This window comes from Drosophila gunungcola (assembly GCF_025200985.1).
Source record: "Drosophila gunungcola strain Sukarami chromosome 3L unlocalized genomic scaffold, Dgunungcola_SK_2 000002F, whole genome shotgun sequence".
In the NCBI taxonomy this organism is placed as follows: Eukaryota; Metazoa; Arthropoda; class Insecta; order Diptera; family Drosophilidae; genus Drosophila; species Drosophila gunungcola.
In genome coordinates, this window is record NW_026453178.1 from 2,489,833 (window position 1) to 2,517,598 (window position 27,766).

The 27,766-nt window shown below is 43.1% G+C and overlaps 5 protein-coding genes across 6 annotated transcripts in view; 2 read left to right on the plus strand and 3 right to left on the minus strand.

The window, feature by feature from the left end:
* Positions 1–8,391: 8,391 nt before the first annotated feature.
* On the plus strand, positions 8,392–13,264 carry LOC128257215 (uncharacterized). Its single transcript, XM_052988123.1, is given in 9 exon segments — positions 8,392–8,433; positions 8,435–10,270; positions 10,329–10,638; positions 10,696–10,734; positions 10,737–10,992; positions 11,057–11,266; positions 11,325–11,496; positions 11,948–12,169; positions 12,226–13,264. Coding segments are annotated over 9 exon segments (3,324 nt in total). The 3' UTR covers positions 12,463–13,264.
* The window catches only part of LOC128257230 (pupal cuticle protein Edg-78E), a 67,573-nt gene continuing 51,145 nt past the window's right edge, over positions 11,339–27,766 (plus strand). Inside the window, exon 1 of the mRNA XM_052988160.1 lies at positions 11,339–11,343. The gene's annotated coding sequence lies outside the window, so the exon portion shown is untranslated. The remainder of the gene's footprint in view (positions 11,344–27,766) is intronic.
* On the minus strand, positions 13,172–23,252 carry LOC128257218 (protein melted). Its single transcript, XM_052988143.1, is given in 11 exon segments — positions 13,172–13,803; positions 13,861–14,142; positions 14,540–14,668; positions 14,735–14,886; positions 15,005–15,242; positions 15,298–15,681; positions 15,683–16,059; positions 16,374–17,175; positions 17,254–17,505; positions 17,562–17,717; positions 22,458–23,252. Coding segments are annotated over 10 exon segments (2,979 nt in total). The 5' UTR covers positions 17,667–17,717; positions 22,458–23,252; the 3' UTR covers positions 13,172–13,545.
* Positions 24,540–26,561, minus strand: LOC128257233 (acyl-CoA-binding protein homolog). The gene is made up of 3 exons (XM_052988165.1): positions 26,435–26,561; positions 25,610–25,641; positions 24,540–24,914 (listed from the first exon to the last, which is right to left on the minus strand). The coding sequence occupies exons 2-3, from the start codon at positions 25,622–25,624 to the stop codon at positions 24,666–24,668; spliced, it is 264 nt and encodes an 87-aa protein (XP_052844125.1). The 5' UTR covers positions 25,625–25,641; positions 26,435–26,561; the 3' UTR covers positions 24,540–24,665.
* LOC128257231 (acyl-CoA-binding protein-like) overlaps positions 26,867–27,766 on the minus strand; it is a 67,836-nt gene continuing 66,936 nt past the window's right edge. The window contains exons 1-3 of one of the 2 annotated variants that reach the window (XM_052988162.1): positions 27,438–27,533; positions 27,325–27,363; positions 26,867–27,190 (exon numbers count right to left, since the gene is read on the minus strand). In XM_052988162.1, the coding sequence (XP_052844122.1) occupies positions 26,945–27,190; positions 27,325–27,363; positions 27,438–27,512 (360 nt within the window). In that variant the 5' untranslated portion in view covers positions 27,513–27,533 and the 3' untranslated portion in view covers positions 26,867–26,944. Of the gene's footprint in view, positions 27,191–27,324; positions 27,364–27,437; positions 27,534–27,766 lie in introns of those variants that run through there. The other variant, XM_052988163.1, reaches the window with a different exon arrangement.

A 27,766-nucleotide genomic window follows, 5' to 3' on the forward strand; every position in this document is an offset into this window, starting at 1 on the left:
TCTCTCAATAACAATGGCATTAATTTATGATAAACAAGTTATTTAAGTGTGCGAAATATAACAGCACGAATCAGCGAGCCTGATTTTTTTATTTAGCGACACTCCAACACCCCCTCTCCCTTAAAAACTTGTCCAAATTTTTGCATTGTTTATAATCAGTAACGGTCGCATATACGAGCACATGTCTGGGTGGTTTTCAAGGTCAGTTGAATGGCCAGATTTGCTTCGTTTTCGATTTGCGAACCCTTGAAACACGATAAACGAGGGCAAACAGAGCAGAATTCAGGCGGCTGCAGAGCCTCATCTCGTCTTTCCCCAGACAAAAGGCACTCGGCTATTGCGTTTCAGGGGGTTTGTGCCTTGGAGAACGGTTCTGGAACCCTGCCTGGAACCTTGCCAAAGCTCTAGGGACACGCGTTGACAATGAGCGAGGCTCTCAGGCGAGACATTCAGGCGTCTCCAGATGCTTTTCATTCGCTTTGTCAGTGCCGCTTTCGGCTATTTATACAGTGAGAGAAAATATTTAAAAATTAGTCGATCTACTCTGGGTTAATTTAATGAATGATAAGTAATAAGCTAAGCTACTGTAATATTCAATATTTACAAATATATATCGTTAAAGAAGAAATAAATATTTAATATATCATTTATCATAAAATCTACGTATTATAATCATGATAATTTTTAAATTCAACGTTTCATTGAACGTATCTTTATTTTATAGAGGAAATGTATTACAAAAATAAATGACAGTATTCATTGTATCGAAAAGGTGCCTAATTATGGCTTATCTACTAGACATATTTGATTCCAAAAATATATTCTTATCATATCGAAAAAGGAATATAATGATAGCAAACAAATAATATTATCGGATGTTTCTCTGAAACATTAGAACCACCTTTCAATGCACTTATAATCAGAAATGAATTAAACGACTTTCGAAACATTTTAAAATATTTTTTGTTCAGTGATTTTAAGTTTGGTATCTGATATATTCGCTGTGTGGTCTTATGGCTTTGCCTCGACTTTATAGATTGCCTCCAGTCAAGCTCAACTCTGAGCGGTGCTGGTCAATGGTCAGGACCGCCTCCCCTCGCTTTTTCCCCTCTTTTTGCCCCCACTTTTGGCAGTGGAGAGTGTCGTGTGGCGCATGCCGCCGAAAAACTCCGCGGAGCGTGAAGTACACCACTCATTGTTTTTACTCGCATTGGTATGAAAACTATGTGTATTATGGCATGCCGTAAAGAGGCATTTTCTTGATATCCAAACTGTTAAAAGACCAAAGCAAGTTGCCATAGGCCAAGTATCCGAACGTCGCGATGGAGATCAAGCCGGAGCCCGCAATCTCGACTTTCTCCGCCATATGACAAATAATTTTAGTAGTTGGCGTAATTGCCAACGCAATGGGTTGTTAATTAAGCCGGAGAGTTTCACAAAGAGAGCGCTGCAGCGAGTGGGAAAGAGAAGTGCTAGTCACCGTTTCATTCCGGTCTACGCCGGTCTATTCCGGTTCGCTTTTGGACCAGGCCAACGAACGATATTCCGCCCTCAGCAGTTCTGCACATCTAAAACAAATCAAGTGCGGCATATTTGTCACAAAAAACTCTATTGGCGGAGTACGTTTTCAATCGCTGGCAGTCCATAAAAAACTATTTATAGACAATGCGGGAACAATGATTAATACGCACTCTCTCAGATGCAAAAAGAGTTTCAAGATACGAAGACTTTTATGCAATATTATATGACTCCTTTATAATGATAAACTTAAGATATTGCAAGCGTCAAAGATCTTGGAACTGGACTATCTCAACAAAATGTACCTTACTATAAAAAATCAGCTTAAAGTAACTAGGGAGAGAATTAAAATTGAAAGCATTTTATAATTCGAAACATTGAAAAATTAAAATCATCTTTTTGAAAAGCTAAGGTCCTAGGTTACCAATCCCCTACACTTTCCGACTGATTTCGAAAAATTACATCATCAATATTTGCAAAGTTTGCAAATAAGAAAAATGCTTAGATTTGAATGTAATTTAATTGGGAATTAATTATGAGTTTAATAAGGTATGACATTCCGACATTGTTATGGTTGACTCTTGGCTTGAAACCATCATCATTACTTTTGATACTCTCCTTTCAATGGTTTCAATTAGTTGCATTGTTATGGACACCAATTTTTGTGGAAATGGTTAAAATTAAATTTTTCTTTGAATTATTATTTTCATTGTTATGACCAATATAATTTTAAATATTTAATCAAATCAATAAATCCAGTTTTAAAGGGTACAAAACATTTAAGAACATATTTATTTTAATTAGCCATTAAATTAAAAGAATTTTATTCGCACATCCATTAATCTAAAACAAAATTTATAGCCCAGTGTACTCCCCAGAATTTGAAGTATTTTCAAGCTTTTGGAGTTGCCTACTTTTCACTGTTGCCCAATCTGCTGTTCAAAAAACTTTCCAGTTAATGCAAAGCGAAACTTTTGCGTGCCGTTGCCGTTGACTGAGAAGCCGCCAAAAATTGTTTATAGTACTAAAGAAATAAAACAACAGCAACATAGCCGCCTAAATCAACAACAACACACCAGAGGCAAACTTAAAAACTTCAAAAGCGTTCAGCGATTCAGTCGGCCGCTTCTTCCTGCTACATCGACTACACGTATTATTGTTGCTCAATATCTGATGCCCAGAGCCCAATGCCCGATTCCCGAAATGTCTATCCCCGTTACCCAATATTCCCGATCCGCAAGAGACCCAAAATCCATGTTCGTGATAGCCAGCTGGCACCGCTATGAGGCCCAGCCACGCCCCCAAGTCCCCTGTTTTTAATACCCCGCCTCTTTTCGGCTCTAGTTCTTCTTTCTTTGATAACCCAAACACACACACACACAAAATCTCAGTCTTGGGGGTGCTAGCCCCAAAACAAATTGAAACTGTTTGTAAAAAAAAGAAATAATACAAAAATGAGGAACAGCAAAGCCGCGAAGAAGAGACAAGGCAATCGGCTAAAAATTAGAAAATCATGCTTACAATTTTGTGGTCCGCTCTGTTGTGTGCATAATGCGCGATAAGTCGGCAGGTGCAATACAGAACGAAAACACCAAAATATGGGCGAAGCCAGAAAAAGAGGGAAAGAACCCGGAAGAGTCGGAAAGTTCTTCGACTTCCCCCACTGCCCACTGCCAAGACTCCTGCCCCTTCTTCGAATCATAAACTCAGTGCACTGGGGCAAAAAAGTTCGATTAAGACGTTGCACAGGATATATTCGTCTTAGAATTTGTGATCTCACATTGAAAGCAATCAATTATTCAGTTTACACTCTGAAATTTTGTAAACATCAATAGCTAGGTGATTAATTTTAAGGAGCGGATTCATATTTTTTGATTAATGGATTTTATTTTATGACAAATATTAATTAATTTAAACCCAATCTTAATGTAATAACAAAACATCAACAAGACACGATGATGTTAATGGAAATTAAACTAAACTTTACACTAAAAACATTCAATTTCCAAACGATTAATGAACTGAGCTTTGAAGAAGATTCTTCTTTATAACTTCATTATATCTCGCAATTATTTTGTAAGCATTAAATGATCTCAAGTTATTTTAAATTTACAAAAGTAGTAACGAAAAATAATTATGCTGGGAACAGTACCAACTCTTACTTGAAATCACACGATGACTACCTACAATTCTTTGCTAGCCTCTAAATGTTTTGTTTTGTTTTCGTTCGACAATGAAGCAGTGTTAATTTTAGAATATTATTTTTTTTCCGTGTGCGCAGTTTTCAATTGACGCTCGTCTCCAGACGAAAACTGTGCGGTGCGCACAACTTGCAACTGCAACTCATTATAACTGCAAAGGGGGGAGGTGGAGGGGTGGTGTTTGCTTAGGAGGGACAGGGGCTCGGCTGTTCAGCAGATGCGGGCTGCAACTAAAAAAAAAGGGGGTGTGGATGGGGCAGGGCACACCGACCGGGGGCAACTCGATTGTAATTCGCGGCACAAATGTTTCACTTCATTTGAGTTTCGTGGATCGCTGGCAACGCAGGAAGTGCTTTGACAAACAACAAAACGTTTTTCGGGGAGTGGAGTTTCAATCCGGGGCGTGGCAATCGCCCACGCACGTCCACCTGTTCAACATTTAGAACGTGGGTCTCCAATAACGCCCGTTTCCATATCAATTAACCATCGCTAGAACCAACTGCCTCCCAAAAAGAAGCCCTATCAATTGAGTTCCACGAGCCGCAAGTATCTGGGATAACAATTCCAGCAAGTGGGCATTGAAAAAGGGGTTCCGCTAATCCCCTGCCCCAAGCTGTGACACAAAATAAATTGCTGTAAATACTGCACTGTATGTGGAAATAAATTGTTTTCAATGCAACTGCCATAACAGACAGAATAAAACGAGAGGAGAAATTTATGCAAGTGAACGTTTGTATTTCCCCTTTTTTAGTTTGAAAATAAGTCCAGAACATATGGCACAGAATCAGTGACCAAGGAACTGAGATCGCATAAATAATCACATACATATTTAGACAGTGCTTCTCATGAGTGTAAGTCAGAAAGATTTTCTTTAAAAGTTTAAGGCTAAATGCTTGAATAATTCATTATTTTGTACATCGGTGTTACATAGATAGAAAATTTATAAATCAAAAATGTTAACAAGCCTTATAGTCTCATAACGCACTGTTTATGCAGATACAGGTCTGAATTGTCATGGGATTTGGAGTACATATACTCATATATATGCTTGTATGGAAATGCATAATTGAGGAACAAATTGCCAAGCGGTTCCCAGAAAAAGCTTGACCGTTGCCGGAGATGCGATAACCCATTGAATTCAGCAGATCAGCAGATCTACGTCTAGATGCGAGAGAATCGTATATATTTTGGTTTCATTTTTAGCTTACTAAATTCAGCTTATCCTAACGATCCACAACTCTCACCCAGGAGTGGGCTGCAAAATCAGCGAAATCGCTGAGACGAGGCCTTCTCCTTCTGTTCAATGAATGGATGCTAATCCGAGATGAATAGAAGATGTCTGGGAGATGGTGAGATTAGAGTGTGACCGTTGACAGTCACTGCCAGACGACGCATCAGAGACATCAAACGCCGCAATTAATGCCGAGCGAAGCGTTAAGCGCGGCACTTGTGGCACTTGCGTCTCCTGCAACTTTTCCCATTTCCCATTTTCCATTTCCCATCCAAACAGCGCGGCTAAGTGCAATTAACTTGGCAAAGTCAGCGACATCGGTGCCCGGGCTACAAGTATATTCTAGCTCTGTCGAGCGCCTTAATCGAATTAGCGGCCTCTCTGCGAGGAATAGTTTGCCCATTGATTGGAGTTAATGTGCCGTGACGAAATCGCCCTCAAGGGTTTCTATTCTCCCCGCTCAACGAGTGTGGTCTCCTATGTACTTATATAGCTTTCGCCTTGAACTATTATTCGCTAAAACATTGTTGCATCTTTGCCATATTGTACAAAGTACCATGCATGTGCATACACCGCAGAAAAAGCTAAAAATTGTATAGTTGTATTGCCATAGTGCATATGGAACACAAAAAACTTATCATGTCAAAACAAAATGTTATTAAAATTAATAAAAATTATAAAGCCAATTTAGAACATTTAAAAAAAAACGTCTTAATAACAAAAATTTCCACAAATGATTCCAGTATTTGAAATCAAAAGCCTTTTATATAACTTTCTTATGTTAACGAAAACTTGTATGTGCTAATCGATTTTAAATAAATATTAAAGGGAAATCTTTGTAGCTGTTTTTATTACATTTAATAAAAATTTAAACCTGTCCTGTTTTTTCTCACTGCACAAATGCGACGTCAGTTCCGGTTTATTCACACAATTGCGCCAAGCGCCTTGGCACCGACATAGTGACAGACTCGACTTCGACTTAGTCTCAGTCTCAGATGCGAAACGAGTTTCTACTGGCATCTCGGCAGACTTGCATCTTTCACTGTCAGGGCCATGGCTCTTCGATCGATTCGTGGATTACCGGCGACAACTTCATTCCCGTTCGCTTTCCCAATCCCGACTTCCCTTCCTTTGCCCTTCTCCGCTTGGTACTGAATGTGTATCCAGTATCCAGCAGATACTTTGTGTTTGTATAGCATTGTATCTCTGTGTGGACATGTGACTGTTTATGGCTTCGCTTTGCCGTTCTTAGCACCCTACTGGGGGGTCAGTGAGGAGGAGGCTCTTGGAGGCTCTTCCCCATCAGCGCTTTCGAGTGGTCTTCATTAGGGGGCTGTCTTGTCTGGATTTCGAGATGGGAAAACGAGCCAAGCCGGCTGCAACGAACCGTCTCTTTAAAGTCAACTCGAGCATTGCCCGAGTGGCGGGCACGACTTGAGACAGCCTTTAACATATCGTAAACAAGGTCGTTTGCAGGATCTTCCACTCTGGCTGGAGAAAATTGAAAAAATAATAAAAAACGGGTAGAGAAAGAGGGGTAGGGCATTCCTTTCCTAAACCGGTTGGCAATTGGCCAGGTTTGGTCGTGTGGGCACTCGCTGTGCACGGTAATTCGCCTCAAATAAACTTCCAATTTGCTGAAAACTAGAGCAACTTCATTAAGATCTCCCTTCGCACTCAAACTCACCTCCGCCGTGATGAAATCGTCAAAATTTGCCCAAATCTCTGGGAGATCGCATAACAAACATGACGCTAATGACGTGTGTCTAACTGGGACCGTAATATAAAGCCAAGCAAGCAAGAAAATTAAACAAAAGTTAAATTTATATGTGGTGAAAGCTAAATACCCTTACTCGGTTTAAATGTATATTACTTAAATTCGGTACATGTTCATAGCTTACAAGAATAGGGTTCAGAACATCAATTATTATTATTTAAAAACTAAAAACATAAAGACAGGATCGTTTTATAATTCTTTTTTTAATAAACGAAAGTTAGGTTTCATGTTTTTTTAGGTTAAAACTAAGTCTAGGACTAAAATTTGTTTAATCTTAGTTGATACTTTGTTATACTCGAAAACATTCAAATGCTGAAACGTTCGAGATAATTAGCTTTTATTAGCACCCTTTTGACCCTGCGAAAATAAAAATCACTTTTCAATAAGCCAGACTGACCTGGTCTGGTATGAATCTCAATGCGATTCAACTAGAATGATGAAGGCTGTGATAAAGTGCGAATTGCGAAGCAAATTTCTGGCACAACAATGTGGCATACCAAATTGGTTGCGAATTTGGAAAGTTCCGCAATGATGATGGGCCACATCTGTCTGCGAGGTGGGTCAACGTGCCACAGCCACAGCCAAATAAACGTGTGTGCTGGCACAGACAACCTCAAGTATTTCGACGATAACGACGATGACGACGATGACGATGACGACCCCACGAGACAATGCTCCTCATAATTTATTTGCGACAGACCCAGGCGCTGGCCCAGTTCGTTGGGATGTCGGCAGGTGCATAACATTTCGTGCTGTGTCGTTTTCCTGTAAACTAGTTCAAGTCAATCATATCCAACCGACTTGTCCTGGTCACGATTCCGTCCTCCGTCGTCCATCGTCCATCTGTTGGGTTGCGTGCCGAGCAACTTGACCGAAAAAATGAATTGTATTCGACAAATCCTATTTTTGCATTCGGGAAAAGGTCGGTGGCATGCAACTTGTTTTGTGTCGCATGCCGAGAGAATGGGAGCGGGAAATGGGGATCGGTCCGAAATGCCAGCATCCCAAAAATACGCATCCCGATATGTGGGTCGCCCCAAGTGAATCACTGTGAATCACAGGAAAAAAGATTTTGCAAAAAATAATCATCTGTTACTTGACTTTTATCAATTGTTTTGTTAAAGTCTATAACAGATCCCAAGATTTTAAGATAAAGCATTTTATTAAAAATTAATACGTAAAATGTTAAATTGATTTGATGTGATCATTGCTGTAATTGGATACTAGTTAAATAGATACAATAAATATATTAGTTTTATTTTTTTAATCCTTCCTTACAAGCAGTTTTGTTTAATAAATAAAAGACATCGGGGATGGCTCAATAAAAAATTAGTAATGAGATTAAAAAGATTTAGATTAATTTTTCGTGACTAGCACATTAAATAATAAGTTTTTACTTGAGGTGCTAGGATGTCAAATATATATCGTATAACTATAAAACTTACAATTAAATGCGCTATAGTAAATTAGAAACAATATTTGAATTTTTTTTGAATACCTCACTTATAATTAACTGCGCTAGTCACATCGATTGTAAAATTAAATATTTCTTAAAAATCGTGTGTGCTACACATAACATTTAAAAAATCTATTGCTCTCCAGTGCTCGACTAACCATCTCTCCTTTTCCATTTCTTTACATCCACAGAGGACTAGTGCTCGGCCATGTCCGCCACTCTGTTCGAGATGGCATCGCAAGCGGAGGTAACAGCAGCATTTGGTCTGCCTGGAGGAGCAGCAGCAGCTGATTGTGGGCATGAGCAGCCTGGAGCTGAGCGAATCCGTGGTCACGCCGAGCAATTGCGATGGTAGCGACAGTGGGCTGGATGTGGCCAGTTGTTGCCTGTCGCGGGTCACCCTGCAACGTGGCCTGAGCAGCACCAGTGGCGGCTACACCAGCAGCAATGGTCTAGAGGAGATCTACGACAGCTGCGAACTGAAGGTGGCCACTGTGACCCAAACTCCCAGTGAGACGGGCAGTGAAAAGACGACGCCGCCCAGGAGAACTGGTTCGGTGAAGAAGAAAGTGGCCATGTTTGAGCCGGAGCCCATGGGAACTCCGGCCAAGGATCAATTGCGTGGTCGAGTGGCCAACTTAAAGAGAGCCGAAAGCCTGCCCAGAAATAGTGCGGCGCCGGGAACGCCGACCACTTCCGCTTCGAACAAGTCGCGCCTTTCGACCTCCTCCTCCTTTCGAGTGCCCAGCTCCACTGCCACGCCCACTTCGGTCCGCCTGGCACGCCCCCAGAAACCGGATACGCTGCCCAATGCCCTGAATCGCGCCCAGTCCGTCCAGCGGCTCACCCATGTGCAGCGCACTCCCTCCCTGAGTCGAGCTAGAACACCGGGAACTCCCTCAGACGATGGTCGTTGGCCGGCGAATCGGGGGGCAGCTCGTCGCGGGATGTCAGTGACCCCCGAAGTGACGGCAAACAGGATGCGGGGCAGTCCTGCGCCCGGAGGAACGCTACCGCGTCGCCGGAAGCAGCAGTCCGTGGAGGATCTGACCGGTGGTCGTCTGTCCAGAAGCAACTCCATCAGCCGAGCAGCCGTGGATTCCCGCATGACCTCCTCCGTGATGGTGGTTCCGACGAGTCGTAGGAGCTTGGCTCCCGCCACCGCCAAGGTTAATTCCCTGCGGAGACCTCAGCCGGTGATGCCCAGGACACGAATTTATCACGAGACAGCCGTGCAAACGGCTCTTACCAGTGAGGATCTGGAGCAAGTGCTGGGCGGTGGCATGCTGCAAACCCGTGCCCTGGACGCCGTGGAGCAGCGGAATCAGAGCACCCAAGCAGAGCCGGATCAGAGGGACTTTGAGCTGGAGCAGCTGCGTCAGGAGGTGCGCCAGCTAAGTGGAAAACTGCAGCGCGAGCGGGAGGAGAAGCTGGCCATGCAGCAGGAGCTGCACCTAAATACGGAGCGGGTGATGGGCATGCTGGAGCTGGCGCGAGTGGCGAGTGCCAGTGCGGGCACACCCACGTCGGAGGACAGTGGCGATGGCAGTGGCCACGACAGTCTCCTCATGCTGGAGTCCCAGATCCAGATCAGTGGCCATGAGCTTTTCGAGCGCCAGCAGGAGATCGGTCAGCTGAGGTCCATGTGTCGCGCCCTGCAGCTGGAAATGCGAAGATCCCTGGCCACTCAGCAATTGCTGCTGCAGGAAAAGGCCGCCATTGAACAGGAGTCCAGTGAACTGCAGGATTTCCTGCAACACGAGAAGGCAGCCCAGTGCGATGCTCTGCGTGACTTGGAAGCCGACTACCAAGCCGTCAAATCCCAGTTGGCCAATCGCGAGGAGGAGGCCAAAGTGCTGCGCGATGAGTGCCGGCATCTGGTGCGGCTTAATGAGCAGCGTCGCCAGGAGAACCGTCTGCTGCAGACTAAGTTCTCCGCCTTGGAGAACAAATCGAGGGAGCTAATTCACCAGCAGAATGCTTCGGTGGCCGGGGCTTCCACTGCCCTGTCGGGATTGCACTCCCGTTTGGATGGACTGGTGGAGCAACTGGTCTACTCCTACAGTATTTCCGAGCAGGACTTGGAGGTAAGTGTTGTTTAGCTGCTTATTCAGTACTTATTGATGATATTGATGATATTTCCAGGACATTCGCTTCCAAGCGGAATCGGAGCAGGTTCAGAACGGCCAAAGGCCCAATGGCCTGGACCTGCCCATCTGCCCTGCAGCCACTGGCGATGCCATTCACACCCTGGTCCTGGCCAGTGATGGCTCCTTGTCTCCCCAGCGCAATCAGTCCTTTATAGCCGCTGTCATCGGTGCCATTCGCCAGGCCACCACCCATTCCGGCAAGCGGTTGTCTCTTCGCCAGACGGGAAAACGGAACGGAGTGGCAGCAGGATCGGCTCAGGCGGGGAACACAGGAGCCACGGCTCATGAGCCTCAGGGAAATGGAGGTAGGTCGAGCATAACATACCTTAGATTTTGTATTTTAACTTCATAAACCCCCTCAGACGATTCCGATTCCACGGAAATGCTGGACTCTGAGACGGAACCTGCCTCCTGATGATGGACAATGTGTTGGAGGATGTGGTTCACCCGGATTCGCATTCGCACAACATGGTTTCCTCCTGCACGGGAATGATATCCCAGATAGAGCTGCCCACGGAATTGATTAGTCAATGTAGCCATCAGAACAATTTGAATGGAGGAACAGGAGGCGATGACTCCCTGCAGCAGTTGTCCCAGGCCATCACCAACAGGCAGCAAATGGAGCTGCATATGCACAAGATGAATGGCCTGCCCATGAAGTGAGTTACTTTAGCTGATTCTATACAAGACCTCTTACCTATATTGTTACTATTACCATCACAGTCCTCGCGATCAGTGTAACACAGAGGAGCTGAGTTGCCATGATTCACTGGCGGAGCTGGCCGAGTTGCCCTCGCTAATGGAATACAGTACCGCTCAGGCTGTGGTGGATCAGGTGATCGAAGTGGACACCTTGGTGACCAAATTGCTCAAGGTCCTGCGACTGGTTCAGCTGGACAACGACAATTGCATACAGCAATTGATAGTTGACAAGTAAGTCGTAAAAAATGTGTTATACAATGGAATTTACATTATTATTTGTTTGTTTTAGGAACAAACTGCAGCAGCATAAGGAGGACATGCTGGAGAAACTAAAAGACTTGGAGGACATCAATCTGAAGCTGCAGGACGAACTCATGGACGCTACCCAGGAGCTGATGATCAAGGGCAGTGACCTTGGCGGCGCCAAGGCCGAAATGCAGCGCCATCGCAACGAGATCGACGTAAGGTTTTAAGACTTGATTGCCGCCGAGCGTTTTTTGGACTTTTGTGTTGCTCCTCCTTCGAAGACATTTCTATATATCGTTATCGTTTTGCCACGCCAGATATATTCTCATATGTCGATCACGATCTTATTTTATTTTATTAATTTAGTTTAGTTGTAGAGCTTAATTTTGAATAAATTACCTGGCTTATTTACTTCTTGAGTTCTCTTTGCCGTAGTCGTAGCTGTTGAACAATCTTTCGATATAATTTCTTTCACCATTGTTTCATCATCATCACCACAATCATCAAACAAACATCATCAAACGACTTCTCAATGGTACGACAGTCGCAAATCAAGTTCAAAAGTGCACTATTTCGTTTAAAATGAGACCCTCAAACTAATTGCCATGTAACCACTACGCTACTGCTTCTCCAACATCGCCGTCATTCCTCGCTAATCCTGGCTAGCGTCTCAACGAGGACATCTGCACTCTGAGCACACTCTGCAGCAGCTACAAAAAGCTGTCGCCCACCACGGAGTTCCCGCCCATGCGACTGCTTTCCCCAAGCCAGGACTCCGAGCAGGGCGATGTCCTGGGAATCCTCAATCTGCTCAAGATGTGGCAGGCGGGCGGGCAGCTGCAGGATCCACGAGTCAGCGGATACCTCCAAACTATGGCTGGCAGCCAGGTGACATTATTCCCACTTAGCTTTAATCTTCACATTAAAAACGTAATATTATTTAGATCCAAAACATACATCAGGATAACAATAATGTGGAACGCCTTAGGATCTATGCCAATCAACTTGAGCATGTGTCCCGTGTCCTGGACGATGGTCTGCTCATGGAGCTGCATGCCCCGCTCCAGCAATTGCGGCAGGACATCGAGGTCGTCAGGACGAATGCCAACTGGACGCAGCTGCTCGAACTCAACGAAACGGATCACAATGCCAATGGCGATGTGCCGTCCACCACGCCTTGAATTGTGTCAAAAACTGTTGTTATTCGTCTAGTTAACTATTAGATCTTGAGCGTAGGGTACTTTTACGTAGTTAGTTACAAATGTTTGCGTCCAATTCAAAGCGAAACTGGCATCGATTGCAGTTCTAGATGTTTTAGCCACGTCCAAAGAAAAGTATATTTTAAAGAAATCATTGCATTCCATATGTCGACTAAATTTATAAAAGTCACTGCACAAGTGATCTTAAAATACATTTCAGTTAGTTATTGCATTTCACTTATGTAGCATGCATTGCAACATTTACAAATTTCTATGCTGCATACTTTTCGTCTGAAAATGTTTTTCTGTGGCCCTGTTCAATAGTAATGGCTTAACCAGTATTCGGTCTCAAGTATTATGCAAATTCCTAGAAATAAATTTATCCTACAGTTAAGTTGAGTAGCACTTTAAAAATAAATGCTCCATCATGCCACATTAGTTATGCAAAATAACGCCAATCACAAAGCAGACTTAGAATAAATTAGTTTTGTTCGAAGAAGCGAACATTTGCTTATAGGTAAACGCCACAAATATCCTTTGAGATACGGCATGCCTCAAACCGAATACCTTGCCGCATTGCCAAAACTATAATTGCAGCTACAATTTGCTATTCAGTCATTAGTGGAAGGTGAAAAAAGGGTTTAGACTAGGCCAGACCCCGCGTACTGAAATGATAACTAATGCGTTCGAATTCGAAAGCAAGCTGTTTGTTTAATACACGTACAATAAATAAGCATAAACTAAATACATATGTATAAAAATCAACTATAAATGATAAAAACAATTTCGCAAAATTTTAGAAATCCCTTGAAATGGTAAGTACACACTAGATAAGTCTAATGGCGTAGGCCTAAGGTATATATATATCGATATAAAAAGAATTATATATAGTATTATATATGGTGTGTATGTATAATAGACAGCAGAGTCCTCTGCTCGCTGTTCCTTTTGTATGTTTTTGTCTTTTGTGTGTTGCCGTTGCTCTGTCTTTACATTTACAAATAATCTCACAATGGGGTTGGGTTGGGATGGATCTGGAGGGGACTACTATGGGATCCATCCATCCTAAAAGGATGGCTTGCTGCTGCCCATGCTGCGGGCCGGCAAGCTGTTCGTCTTGGCCGTGGGATTGTCGCGCGCCTGTGAGTGGGCCACTACGATGCTGAGACACTGCACCCACTCCTCGGCATTCTTGCCGTCCTTGGGCTTGAGTATTAATGTCTGGTCGGCGGTGAAGATCTCGAAGGCCTTGGGTATGTTGCGGGCACCCCGCGACACCTTCACCGATCGTATCTGGTTCACATCGATGCTCTCGCCACCGCTCTGAAATGAGTTCTGGATTTAGTATCTTTTGGTGTTCCATTTATGTGGTATACTCACAGATCCCTTGCAGGACAAATGTGCTCCGGACAGGGTAAAGTACCGCGTGCGCCATCGCCTGAAAAGTCGCCACTTGCCCTTCTTCTCCTTCAGTTGACCTTCGATCATGGGCTGATTGCTGCCGTTAAGGAATCCCACTGCCTTATCCGGATGGTTGCACAGGAAGCAGCCCCACTGGTACTCCAACTCGTTGCAGTTCGGATTGGACTTGTCGGTCTTGGAGACCTCAAAAACGTCCAGGAAGCCCGAGTGGCGCAGCTCGTTCACCAGGATCTCCCGGTCCTGCAAGATCAATGAAAAAAAATCGATTAATAAATCTATTTATTTTGGAAAACACATTTCAGAATAAAAAGAAAAGATTAAAATTAAAGTTAAATGTAGCAATTTCGGTTAAATTACAAAAGATGTCAAACAAAGTAATCATATTTTGTAATTTAAACAAAATAGCTACATTTAACTGTGGTTTTAAAATCTTCATTATCCTTGTCTAGTGCAAAAAATAAATTTAACTCCTAAAACATTTAAAAATAAAAGGTTGCTATGTGCGAATTTTGGTATTTTTGAAAAGGTTTATCATTTATGTTTTTTTAAGTTTTGAGTTGAGAATCTTCGTTATCCTTTTCCGAAACAGAAGAATTTCCTGCAGATTTAAGTGTTTTATTGTTAAGAAGGAACCCACCTTGACCTGTGGAAACTGGCTGGTGACAAGTTCGGTGAAGCTGCGATTCTCGCACTTGAGTATCTGCCAGATATTCTTGAGATTGCTAATGCCAGACTCACGCGTGCTCAGCACGCACTTCTCCTTGACCTAAAACACAGCAATAAAACGAGATGAGAATGATGTCGTTTAACTTTAAGTTGTTTTAGAACCTACAAAATGCCGCACTTGAAAGTCCAAGAACATCATATGTATCCAGGTCTTGGGGTTTCGCGTTCGCATCGTGAAGCAAGTCTTGGAGTACAGGCAATGGGGTCCACGAATCTGGCAGGCGAAGTGCAGTTTGGCCACCTTTTTGGTCCGACGCTCTGCGAATTCATTGGAAACTGTGTGATGTGTTTGTGTGCGGGGTGTGTGTGTATTTATGTGGGGGATGGTGGGGGAAAGGAGTTAGAGATTGCGGGAGAAGGACCTCCAAGGACTTACCCTCGATGCTGCAGCGCGTGGGCGGCGGCAAATGCTGCGACACCTCGTCCATGTACGACTTAATCGAGTTAAAGTTCTTCTCGCAGAATTGCTGGACAGGATCACGCATTATCTGGTATGGCTCGAAGGTGCTCATCCGCTGGTCCATCACACTGTTGGCATTCAGTAGAGTGCGACTGGTATTGTCGCTGCGCCGAGGTGCCACATTGGTGGTGGGTCCCGAGACAATCACTTCGCTCTGTAAATACGTTACTTATTTTTAACTGATTTGTTTACATCTGGACACCACTTACATTGCCATTGACAGGCAGTTTCATCACCGATTTGGCATTGCCGTTGCTGGATGATTGAGGCAGCGCCGGAGAGGCATGGTGTACGGATACCGCATTCTGCGTCTGTACTGGCGGCAAAGTGGCCGCCGTCGAAGACTGCGGTATGGAGATCGAGCCCACCGATTGGTTCAGTGCATCCGTACTGTACTTCATCAGCACCGTACTCGAGTTGAGCAGCGTCGAGGGTCCTTGGGAGTGGGGTCGCACCTTCGTGGGCGACGTGGTCACCGTCACTCCGCCGGAGGTCACAGGTATTCCATGTCGATTGTGTCCAGTGATGACCACGTTGTTGCTCAGTGGCGGTACTGGAGTCACGGGCGGATTGCTGAAGGCACTTGCCGTTTTAAGGAGTGGCTCCCGACTGCACCACCACATTGCCGTTGGAGCTGCCTCCTGGCTGCTGGTTTATCTGCGAGTTACTCAGCCGCGTCATGCTCTTGTGAAGTCCTCCCACGGATCCACTGGCCACATTCAACCGGGTCACACTCCGGTGCGTGTTGCTGGCGGGATGCAGGCGACCTGTGCTCCTCGAATCGCCCAGTTTCACACGCCGCGTGTAGCCAGCATGCTGGGGAGTGGGCGTGGCAGCCGATACGGGCGTGGAGGTGGCTATGGGCGCCGAGGTGGATGCGGAGGCGGAGGCCGGAGGTGCTGTGGGCATGGCACTGGCTCCGCTGGCCGGCTGAATGATAGTTGTGTTGATGGACGGTGCGGCAATGGGAACTAGAAAGTATTGCAATTGTTAATTGATAAGTAACAGAAGACATATTGTATTTAAAAAAAAAACGGTAAAATAATTTCTTTATTTAAAATTAGTTATTTTTTGATTGTGGTTTGGTAGAAACAACAAAGAATTCATGTTAATCAATTAATAAATATGAAAACCCGTATTAAAAAGCGAATCAGAAAAGTACATTTTTAATAAAAAGTTAGTTCTTTGATGGCAGTTCGGTAACAATAACTTCTTATAATACTTGTCATTGTACATGTTCTCACTAAGAAGCAGAACGTATATATAACAATATAACTAAAATCACCTGGCTTTGGCGGCGGACTGGGACTGGAGCTGTTCAGGCTGACAATAGTGACACCGCCGGAGGTTTTGTTGCCCAAGCCATTTCCCACATCCTGTTGCGAACTGAGCGCTGCGTTTTTTTGACGCACGCAGGCCAGGACCTTGTCGGTGAACAACACCGGATAGGCGGAGCAGAGACGAGTGGCCTCCTGCTGCAGCAGTGCCTGGGTGGGCAGGTGCTCCAGGACAAAGTCCAGGGCCTGCTGAGCAGTCTCCTTGCTACCGATTCCCGCGGTGGTCATTATCTGGGCGCAGAGCGGAATCGTTCCCGGATTTGTCTTGGCCGCCAGACGCAGTTGCTCGAAGTGATCGATAAGGATGCTCGGCGAGTGCTGGGCCAGCTTCAGCAGGATCTGCATGGTGATGCTGGAGGTGTCGCTGTCGAGCAGAAAGCCGCAAAGCTGTGGAACGCACGATTCAAGGACTTCGGGTGACTTTTGCACTATTAGTAGATACAACTGGAACACCGCCATCCGCTCCTGGGGATCACACTGCGGCAGCAGGGGCATTAGAAGCGGCGCATGTGGCGTCACCGCCTCCGGAGCCACCTCGTACACCTGCGAGAGCACCCGGAGTAGACCGTAGTTTCCCGACAAGATGGATTCCATCACGGACTCCGTGTGCGGACTCAGCAGACAGGCATGATCAATGGCCGCCAGAGACAAGTAGCTGGCTAGGTTTCTTGATAGCTCTCGGTTTCCTTTCGGCAAAAACTGCACGGCGACGGGAAGGGCTATTTTCATCAGTTCTTTCTTGTCATAGTTCTGTAAGAAGTTTCAATAAAACAATATCAATATTATAATAAACTAGCAGAACCTTTCTTTAATCCTAGCAAATCTTACCAGAAAAATGCTAGAGATGATGTCGGCGGCGATCTTGGCATGAGGTGGCTCTTCTTTTGTGGTTCCCGCCGGTTGGAGGTTCCACAGCAGGCAGGTCTTCAGAAGATCCACCAGAGCAGCACAGTAACGCTCCGCAGTGCGGGTTTCCCGAATGCAGGAAAGCACCCTTGTCACACAGATCTCCACAACGCTCTGGTCATTATTGTTTTTCACGTAGTCCGCATGCGAGATGATCGGACTGATCTCAGAGAGCTAAAAATTTTAATGAAATTAGTTTATATTTCAGAGAGCATTCGGGGATAACTTACCACCTCCGTGATGTCGTCTACGATATCAGCATCCGGCACGGAGAAGAGATCTCCGGCTCGGGAGAGATCGCGCTTGGCTAGCACTTTATTAAAAAGTTCGTGCATCCTGGAGAATTCTCCCTATTTAGGTTGGTTCAATTTCCTCATCTGTGGCAACTAAAAAGGTGTAGATTTTATTAAGGATTGAAAAATGGATTTTGGAGAAATAAATATATTTTGTATACAACTTCAAACGACTGAAATTGTGTAGATCCTAATTGAAAAGAATATATACTAATATTTTTATTAAAATTACAATTAAGAAATTTTTATATATTCCATTTAGTAAAATATTGATATTAATATTTTTATAATATAATATATTTAAAACAAATATTTGATATCAAAGGATTTATATGTAATTTCTTAATACTTATTTTAAAAAATTTTACTTATTAAATTGTCTATTACAAACTTTTTAAATCAAGTTGATAGCTCAAGTGCAACAGAAATCAGACATCGTTGGAATGCGACTTGATTAAATGAGAATTAGTCGGGTGTATTTATTTATTTTAGTCACTGCATTTTTCACTGCCATGTTTGGCGCTGGCCCATAGCCAAAGTCGAGGCGTCTCTGGCAGCCACTTTTTATCTTATCGTCGGGCATTTGCAAAAGCGAACTAGTCCGAATGTGTGAGGTTCGCCCAAAATATTTGCTGTTCCAGAGCAGTTCTATACTCGCGTTCCGCGAAAGTGCATATATAGTTGTATAAATATAGATATTTCGCGGACATTAAATACTTGTTGCATCGCCTCGATGCTTATCTTAGATACTCGCACCGAGATGCCCTTGCACAGCCTCTGATGGAATTTGTACAAAAGTACTTAACGAGGAGTACGTACGATTACATACCCATATAGGTACGTATATATTCTGTGATACTAGAAATCCTAGCCAATTATGATTTGCCATAACTCCTATCTTTATGGCCATCTAATATGGGTCGAATATCTTTATGGAACCTTCAAATTATTAGCAACGAGTGCAGGACTGTCCAAGCGGTGTAGTTTGTTTATTCTAGAATCTGCACCGTATGGCCCGCCAGCGATTCCGCCAACAATTCCCCTGAAATAATTCGGTTCTGTTTTCCGTGGGGTTTCCCGCAAAAGGTGTTTGTATTTGCCCACTTGCACTTGGCCGCTTGTTTGCCAGCTCGTTAAATTCTTGGCCAACTTGCCGTCGACTTCTTTGGACCTTCGTGGAATGCAGGCGACACGGTCTTTTGATTAGATGCGCAAAATTCCGGCAAGGGATTAGCCGCGACTTAGCGGATCACCCGGGAATTTGCTGGCTGGCCAAATGAGTGGGCGCTGAGCGCTGAAAAGCTGTCAGAAAAGTCATTTCTCGGGTCTGTCGCACCATCAAGGAAGCAGACGCCAACGCCAACGCCCGGGTTATTAAATTTTCAAATAAAAACCAAAACCAAAACCCAAGAGTTGCATAATCCATAGAGGCCAGTCAGGCAGGCAAAGCGGCTCTGCACGCGAATTGCAGACGGTTTTAGCCGTCGAGAGGACGGGCGGACTAGTGGACTGGCGGACTGGTGGACTGACGGACGGACAGACATTTGCTTCCTGGAAACCGGGACAGAAGACAGCGACTGGGCTGCTGTGGTTGTTGTTGTTGTTATTTATGGCTCATTCGCGCTCAGGTTGCAGCACCAACAACAAACAGAAAAACTGGTTAAAAAATAAATAAAGAAGCAGCAACAAGTCGCAGCAGCAACAGCAACAGCAGCAGCAGCAACTTTGAGCGCCCGAGAGAAAATTAAAAGAGAAATAGAAACACACATATGTGCGGGCAGGGGTACGGGTTCGGGTTTGGGTATAAGTAATGGATGATGGCGTTGGCTAAAACATAAACCGAAACCGGTGCGGCAGGTTAATACACACGAAGCCCCAGGCCCAGCAATCGAGGGAAGCAGACGGGGGACAGGGGACAGGGGACGGTGGTATAGGGTATGGAGGCCCCCGTGGTCCCCAGATTTCGGAGACAGAGTGGAAACAAAGGCTGTGCCAAAATTCGAGGCCCCATAACTCTCCGCTTAGATTCTATTTGCATTGCTCCACAAAATGGCAGAGTTCAGAAATGGTAAAACAGCCACCAAGTAGATTAGTTAGTTAAGCCCTTTTTAATACAGTCCAACTTCTTAGTCTCGGACATTTTGGTTCTTAAATTATGAACAAACCAACTACCCTTTTCATCATTATGATTTGGCCAACAAATTTGTAATGACCTCGCTCTGGATGTATTTAAATCACAAACTATTTAAATTTCAAAATCATTCAATATTTAAAACTTCGGAGATATAAATCGATATTTGCGTTTTAAAATAAAAAAAAACAAATTAAGTTGTTGTTTATTTTGTAACTCAAATTTAAATCTAGTGCTTTCCTAGAATTAGGATCTAAGTTTGGTTAATATAATCTTACAATGTCAAGAAAAGTAACACCAGTGAAACTAATATATTTTTAACATAAGTTAAGAACCTCAAAAATAGACAGCTTAGGGTAAAAAAGGTTCTTGAATTGAATTTTTTAAGAAAAGATCTAAAAAAAATGTATACCTGATGACGCAAAATTGATAAATGAATATTCTTGGTAAAAGCCATTCGCACGCAAGTTCTAGATCTTGAACGTGACAAGATCGCTGTTCGATTTATGGAAGTTCGTCTGTATTTCATAAGAGCGTGCGAATGACTCAATTTTCCGATGGAGACAGAGCAGAGATGGTCCGCTATGAGTAACCCTACCTGTTGGCCAGGGCTGGACCAACCGGCCGAGTGGCACGGCCTCCGTGTGTCTCCTTGTAGGGAGTTTCCGCGAAACGGACCGCCGGCTCACATAACCGTCACACTGGACGTATACGTATTCTGATCCAGCGAGCATTCCGCTTTTCCGAAACCGAGTCGCATTGCGTGCCTGACAAGTGTTTGGTTCTTGTTTGTGCATTCCATTGTCATACCTGGCCAATGTGCCCGGAGGAGCGTCAAGTGTCTCGGCAGCCTGCCACTTGGTTGCCAGTGGCCAGCCTGCAACCTGCAACCTGCAACTTGCGACTTGCGACTGTGATTACACTTCGTCGGCTCAAAGTCTGCCCGGCGGCATGGGGGAAAGGAGATTTTGGCGGCGGCCAGTCGCAAAACACAACTAGTATTAGTAGCTGTCGGAAAACTAGTTTTCCACTCACTACCTCTAACAATCCATTTCTGGCTACCCTACGCATGCGCAGACAGTCATCGCCACCGCTGGGTGGGATAGAAAAGGATGGCTCGGATTGATAATATATTTGTCTGTGGTCTGAAATCTGGGTTGCCGATGTCATCGGTAATTATAGCTTATCGAGTCGTGATTGTATGGAAACAATCTAAACTTTGATAAGGGGATGGATTCAAATATTAGTTCCAAAATAAGCCAACCAAACAACACTTTATTAATTTACAACAAAAGTCAAAGCGAAAATACGGCGCTAAGCAAACAGTTGAAATCGAAAATTATCCAAAATAACAAACTGCCCAGTCAACTGTAATTGATCCTAAATGGCTTTAATTTATAAAATCTGGTTGCGATCATGTTTGACAAGTTTTATTCTGGATATCGGTAGTAAACTCTTGAACGGTAATCAGAATAGCACAAAATATTTGTAGCTCAGATAATATTGAAAATCAATCATCAAAGTTGTTAGCCAAGTCTTTGCGTTTATTGCATCACCAGTTAAAATATGTTATCAACCCAACACACAAAGCCAAAAACTTCCTATACGGAGGAATTAGCAAAGAATTATAATTATTCGTCCCGCTGGCCCCTTTTGCCAATATTTGGGGACTGCGAAAAGTAAAGACAACATCAACACGGTAATCCGATCCACTGACGAGGGTGGTTGGGGGAAAGGAGTGCGAGTATGTTGAAAAATGAGCGGCGCGTGAAACTTATTAATGAAAAGGCGGCGAACGAAGAAATTGCTGCGAATTAGCACAACAACAAGAAGCTCACACGAAAATATACAAAAAGCCCCACTAACACTGGCGCACTAATTTTGGCACTTTATAATGGGTTTGGCGGAGCCTGCGATCGCTGAATCTCTAAGGCTGCTACCTGGCTAACTTTTTACCTGCCCAACAAGAACAAGTAAATACCGGTGAAATTCTAATATTAAATGTTTTTTCTTTCAAATATAATGACTTTGATCTACACAAATATAATTGGACATATCATGGGTAACTATTGTCTATACGCACTTTCATATTGAATTTCAAATTTTAAGATCGAGATATCAATCGAAACTTAACTTTGGAACGCAAATTATTATTTTGATTTAAAAATTGTTATTTACATGTGGCTTTATCTATTGGTTCACTACTAGTTCCTAATATACATTGAATGTTAGACATGTAAATTAAAAAGGGAAGACGTGCTTTCTATTATTTTTTCTATATCTACCTAATTAATATTTCAACATTTTTTGAATGTTAGAAAAATAATTAAAAAGAAAAGTCTTGTTTCTTTAAAATGTCTTCATTATTTTGTGTGTATCTATTTAATAAGTATCTATAATAATACTATAAATTTAATTATTAAAAGCCAATAATTGATAATTCAAATTGTATTTTAAATTTTTTAATATTTTATCACGTTTATTACCACAATCTAAATTGCTTTTAATAAAATGAAATGGTTTATCTTGACGCATTTAATAAAATGTTGATAGATCAAAAACGAGAAGTCTATCGAAAGTCGTTCAAGATCGCTTAAAATTATATCTTTGAATCGGAAATTTGAATGCGCCAAGCCGAGCCAAGTCAAGCCAAGGCAAGGCAAGGCAAGGCAAGGCAGCAACGGTGAATGGGCGAAACTCACCGGATTGCATCTGTGGCTGCTGGCGGACAGCTGGTCATATCAGTATCACTGCCACCAACTGGAACTGGATTGGTCGAAGTCGGAGTCGGAGTTGAGCCCCGATCTCTGACGCTCTCTGTGTCTGCGGTTCCTGCTCTCCGGATCTCTCTATATGTATCTCTCTTGCAGCAGCAACAAAAAACACTTGAAAAGGGTACAACACAAAAAATAGGTAGACAACGTTGATGGTTGTGTTGTTGTGTTGGCCAAGTCAGCCGCAACCGTAGTTTTTGCTGTTGTTTTTTTTTTTTTATGGCTGCTACTTTTGTTAACTTTGGGTGTAGTTCAATATTAATTTAATTGTTGCTGCTGTTGCCGATAAAGCACAAAATTCAGAATTGCCGTTGGCGTTTATTTATTTTTTACGGCCGCGCTTTGTTGCCGCGCCAGCGCATTGCTTTTTATGCAAATTTTCGCATTTCGTGTATATGTTTAAAGATTTGTTTTTTATATTTTGTTGTGTACATTATATTATTTGTTTTTATATTTATGTCCACTGCGACGTTGACTGTTGTTTCAGCCACAATGCCTTGTTCCACTATGCCTGATTTCTTTGTATTTTTGCTAATCACATTTTGTTAACACACACATGCACATTATAGGTATGTGCGCACGCACACACTGAAAGGCGAGCGGAGAGCGGGCGGCAAAAGCGAGTGAGAGAGCAGGGGCGGCGGGTGTTTGGCAGCGGAGTGACGAGCGCGCTGGCCAGCGAACGCGTTTGGGCCCGAATGAAGACTGAATGAGCGGAATGGATAAAGCAGCGGCAAAGGCCCAATTGTCAGACTGGCTGACACCGACTGGTTGTTGTTGCCTGTTTGTTTTGCACGATCGCTGGTCGCTCGCTCTTTACGACGCTCTCTCGGCTCTCTCTCTGGCGGCCAAGTTCTCTGGGACTCTCTTTTGGACCACCTTTCTTGTCGCGAGCACCTTTGCTACCGTGCTCTGGAACAGGTGAATTGATCCTATGAACGTAACACCCACAAATTAATCGTAAACTTAATTTAATATTTCCAGATGTTTGAAAATGTTTGTTTTCATACATAGTAGAAATATTTGGACACTTTTTAAGTGGTTAAGGCCTTAAGTATGTTAACCCAGAATAAACTATCTTGACCAGGCTTATATCCTGAGTTAAAACAATATTCAAAAATTTTTTTTTTGAAAATTATATTATTCTTAATCATTTTTTTTGTATCTCTTTCCTACATAAGCTAATCTTGGAAAAAACTAACGTTGGTTGAACTGGTTTATATTGAAAAGACAATTTTCCTATTTTCGCAAAAGTGTAATGTTTGGTTTTTTGCACCCGAATAAAATGTTAGCAACAACTTATACTCCTTTTAGGAAATAGAAACGTCAAGTGGTTATAATGACTAAAGAATCATGCCATTTAATAATAATAAATAAATTAAAATAAATTTTACCCTCGACCGTAAAGTATCTTTAAACCAGTTTAAGATTCCATATGTAGGGTATCTTTTTATCGATCCCCCGAAATTACCCTAGATTGTTGCTCCTTTTGCCCACACCCGTTTATCGCTGTTTTGCCTTTGCGCTTTTCATTCATAAACAAAAAACTCCGGCGGCATTGTTGTTGATCTTTTATTCACTCTCTCACTGTGTGTCTGCTTCTTCTTCTGCTTCACCTGTTGCGCGGTTCAGCAAGTAGCAACATGTTGATGTTCCGACTGCATTTAAAATGTTGCAAGCAATGTTGCGGAAGCATTTAATGAAAATGACACTTGAATCACGGAAAATCGTGTTTAATTATCGTGAGCTTTTCGTCAATCTTCTATTAAGTCCTAAGCGGATTTAGATGGGTGCCTCAAGGTCGTCGCTTCCGGATATCTTCCGCCCAACACTGAACCCGGTTTGCTTTTTGGGCAAACACACACTCGAATATCCATTAACGATGCGTCGCTAACAAGCGCCAGTTTTTGGTCCAAAGTACATGAAAAAAGCGATGCAGCTCCTCAGCCACTTCCTCTATTTACCAGGTAAATAGCGCCAGGCTAAGCGAATGCATGGGGTCAACACATCTTTTAGTACAAAATTAACATACAAAGTTTATTCCGCATTAAAGGTAACATTATAGGTGTATAGTCTCTAGCTGAGTTAAGATCGCTAATTGGTGGTTGGTTGGGTGGTTTAATGGCTTGAATGCCCTTAAGCGTACTTGGCCACCAGACCGGCCACGAAGGTGACGTATTCCTGCTGGGCAGCCTCGCTGCTCTTGCCCTTCTGCTTGTTCCAGGCCTCCCACTTGGCCTTGCCCTTCAGGTCCAGGAGTCCCGGCTTGGCGGTATCGTTGTCGCCCACGCTGGCCTGCTTGAACAGGGCGTACAGCTCCAGGAACTCCTCGTCGCTGGGACGCTTGGTCAGGCTCTTCACCTTCTCGGCGGCGGCGTTGAATTGCTAGGGGAAAATAGTGGATATGTTACTAAACAACCAACAAGGGAGGGTTTTTAAATAGGGTACGTAATTAAAACACTGCTGTTTATTTTTTATAAAATTATTTCCGTAAATCTGTATGATATCTTTACTTTATGTTAAAACAAGTATATTTTATTTTTGCCTTATACAAAACGAAACTATTTTTATTTGCTTATTTGCTTATTGACACTTTAAAAATTCAGTTTCAAAGAATATCGTGAACATTTGCTTAAATATATTTAGCTCCTAGTAAAAACTTTTTGAATCTATAATCCAAATCGTTACTTGAATGCAGTTTTCACCAGAATTGTTATTGTAAAAATCAATTTTATTAGGAAAAGCTAATTTTAATGCCTGTAATTTCAACAAGTTTTATCGTGGCAAGAGTCAATCAGAAAATTTCCGTAAATTTAAATCCTTCTAGATTCCCTAAGCAAATTCAGTTTTTATTTATATAATTGTTCTATCTATAACAGCTTTTCAAGCATTAACTTAAGTTACATTTTATTTCATCTCAAGAAGTAAGTTTCAAGAATTAAATTTTTTCATGTAAAATATATTTTTTCTGAGTGTGGAGCAATCGAACAGGTGATTAGCAGCAGGCTTATCGCGCAGTGCCGCCCTAAATTTAGTACACTGTTGCGATCAGTGCACAATCTTTCGGTGGAAGTACTTACCTCGGAAAGGGACATACTGGGTTAGATTTTATCTGCAAGAAGTGGAATTGTAAAAAAGTTAAATTAGTCTTGTTTATAAAGTGCTTGGTTTTATGTCATAATAACTAAAACCAGTTCCGAATGAGGAGGCTGGCGTGTGCCAAACAGAGCCAGGTGGAATATAACTGAACTTTGGCCCCCCATCTGGTGATCTTAAAAGAACTAATGGGTGTTTTGCTAATGGGTGTTTGTTGGGCCACACACATGTCCGACTTTCACCAGGCAGAAATACATAATTTGGATAGAATTTGGAAATTATGCTGCGGAAGCAGAAGACGCAAATATTTGTCACTGGGCCAAGATTTTTGGAAAGGGAGCGGGCAAACCGTTAACGGCCGCTTTTTGGCTGGCCAATTTTGACCAATATGGATTCGGGCGTGGGCTTGGTACGTGTCGAGCACTGAGCCAAATACTTGCCAAATATGGTTACAAAAGCTTGCAATCTAGAAATATATTTGCCAATTGTAAACTTTTATTTAATTTATTAGCGTATAAAATAGCAAGCGACAAACATCAAAGGTCAAAGTGACTCAAAACAAACCAAGCTCTGTATAGTATATTCCAGAATATTTGTTTTAGAATGATTGTCACAAGGAATACTTGTTTTGCTCAGTGCCTTATTGGTTTGTGAATTTCCCTAGGTGCAGGTGCCCAAAATTCACACACCTTAACACTATCTAGTTTTGAACTTTTCGTGTCACAACTACAATAGTGGCCACTGATAGGTGTTGATGGCTTTTGGGACAATTGAATGCAGACCGCGGGCAACTGAAATTGGGCACTTACTTTTGTGTTGGCTGTCGCAGAACTAAACACTGTCTGAATTCCAATCTGGCGGTGACTTTCAATTTAAGTCTTTCCATATCGCGCGATCGCGCTCAACGAGAAAGCTCCCCACCGGCGAGAATTATGGAGAGAGTGTGGCGAAGCTCCAGCGAAATTCTCGGTGGATCTCGGGGAGCTTTCGCTCGAGTGGGTTAGGCAATCGCTGTGGTGATAATGCAGGCCGCACTGATAGCAGTACCTGATATTCCCTGATAGGCAACCAAACCAAATTGAAGCGAAGCCACGTAATCGTGTTCGGATCGAAGTTCGAGCGGACACCTCCTATCGCAAAAACTTGGGAGATATTTGGATCAGGAGTGGTGGAGGGAAATGGGCCTTATTGCACGAAAAGCTCCAATAAAATCCCGCTAAGCCGGACAAACACTTGATTAATGCTGTTATCTCGGATAATCTTTATTGTTCAACATGGTGATGGCAGGTGAAATGGGGCGCCCGGAAACGGGAACCAGTTTAGGCGTAAATGGGGGCGTACTTCTCGTACACCTTCACGTAGGCCTCCTTGGCGGCTTCCTTGGACAGACCCTTGTTGGAGCTCCAGGCCTCGTACTTGGCCTTCTCCTTCAGACTCAGAGCGCCGGGCTTCTCGATGTTCACATCGCCAACGGTGGCCTGCTTGAAGAGGCCGTAGAACTCCAGGAACTCTGCATCGGTGGGCTTCTTGGTGAACTTCTTGGCGAGTTCAGAGGCTTCTTCGAACTGTTTGGCAATGGGAAATTTAAGATTATTAAATTATTCTCCAAAAACATTACTATAAGACTGATGTAACACTTTAAAATCTTTTAACAGTCTTTCATCCATTTAGCACTATATCCAAAGTGCTGAATACTTACGGAGACCATGTTGTCAAATTTGGATTCTTGTTGGTAATGCTGACGTAAGAAACAAAATAATACAGAATTAAATGTAGTTCAACTACCAGGATTCTTGACTAATGTGTTCTTACCACTGGAAAAGGCAAAGACGATTGAATACTTCTAGGCCTTTTAGGCGCGCTTATATAGCTTTGAAACTCTTTCATATTTCTGCTGGTTTATTGGTCCAAGTAAAATATTCCCATTTTGCTGATAATCAGCAGATATCGATATCTTTATTTCGCCAATTTCGTTGCCAAACTACAAGCGCGCGACATTGTCAAAGGTAGCGATATTGAAGATAGCCCCCGGATACACTTATCGTTTATTGCACCAAGTAACCATGTTTTAGAATCCAAGGGCACAGTTGGAATCACCTGCGAATTCGACTTTGGACTGGAAAACTTTTATGGTTACCCAT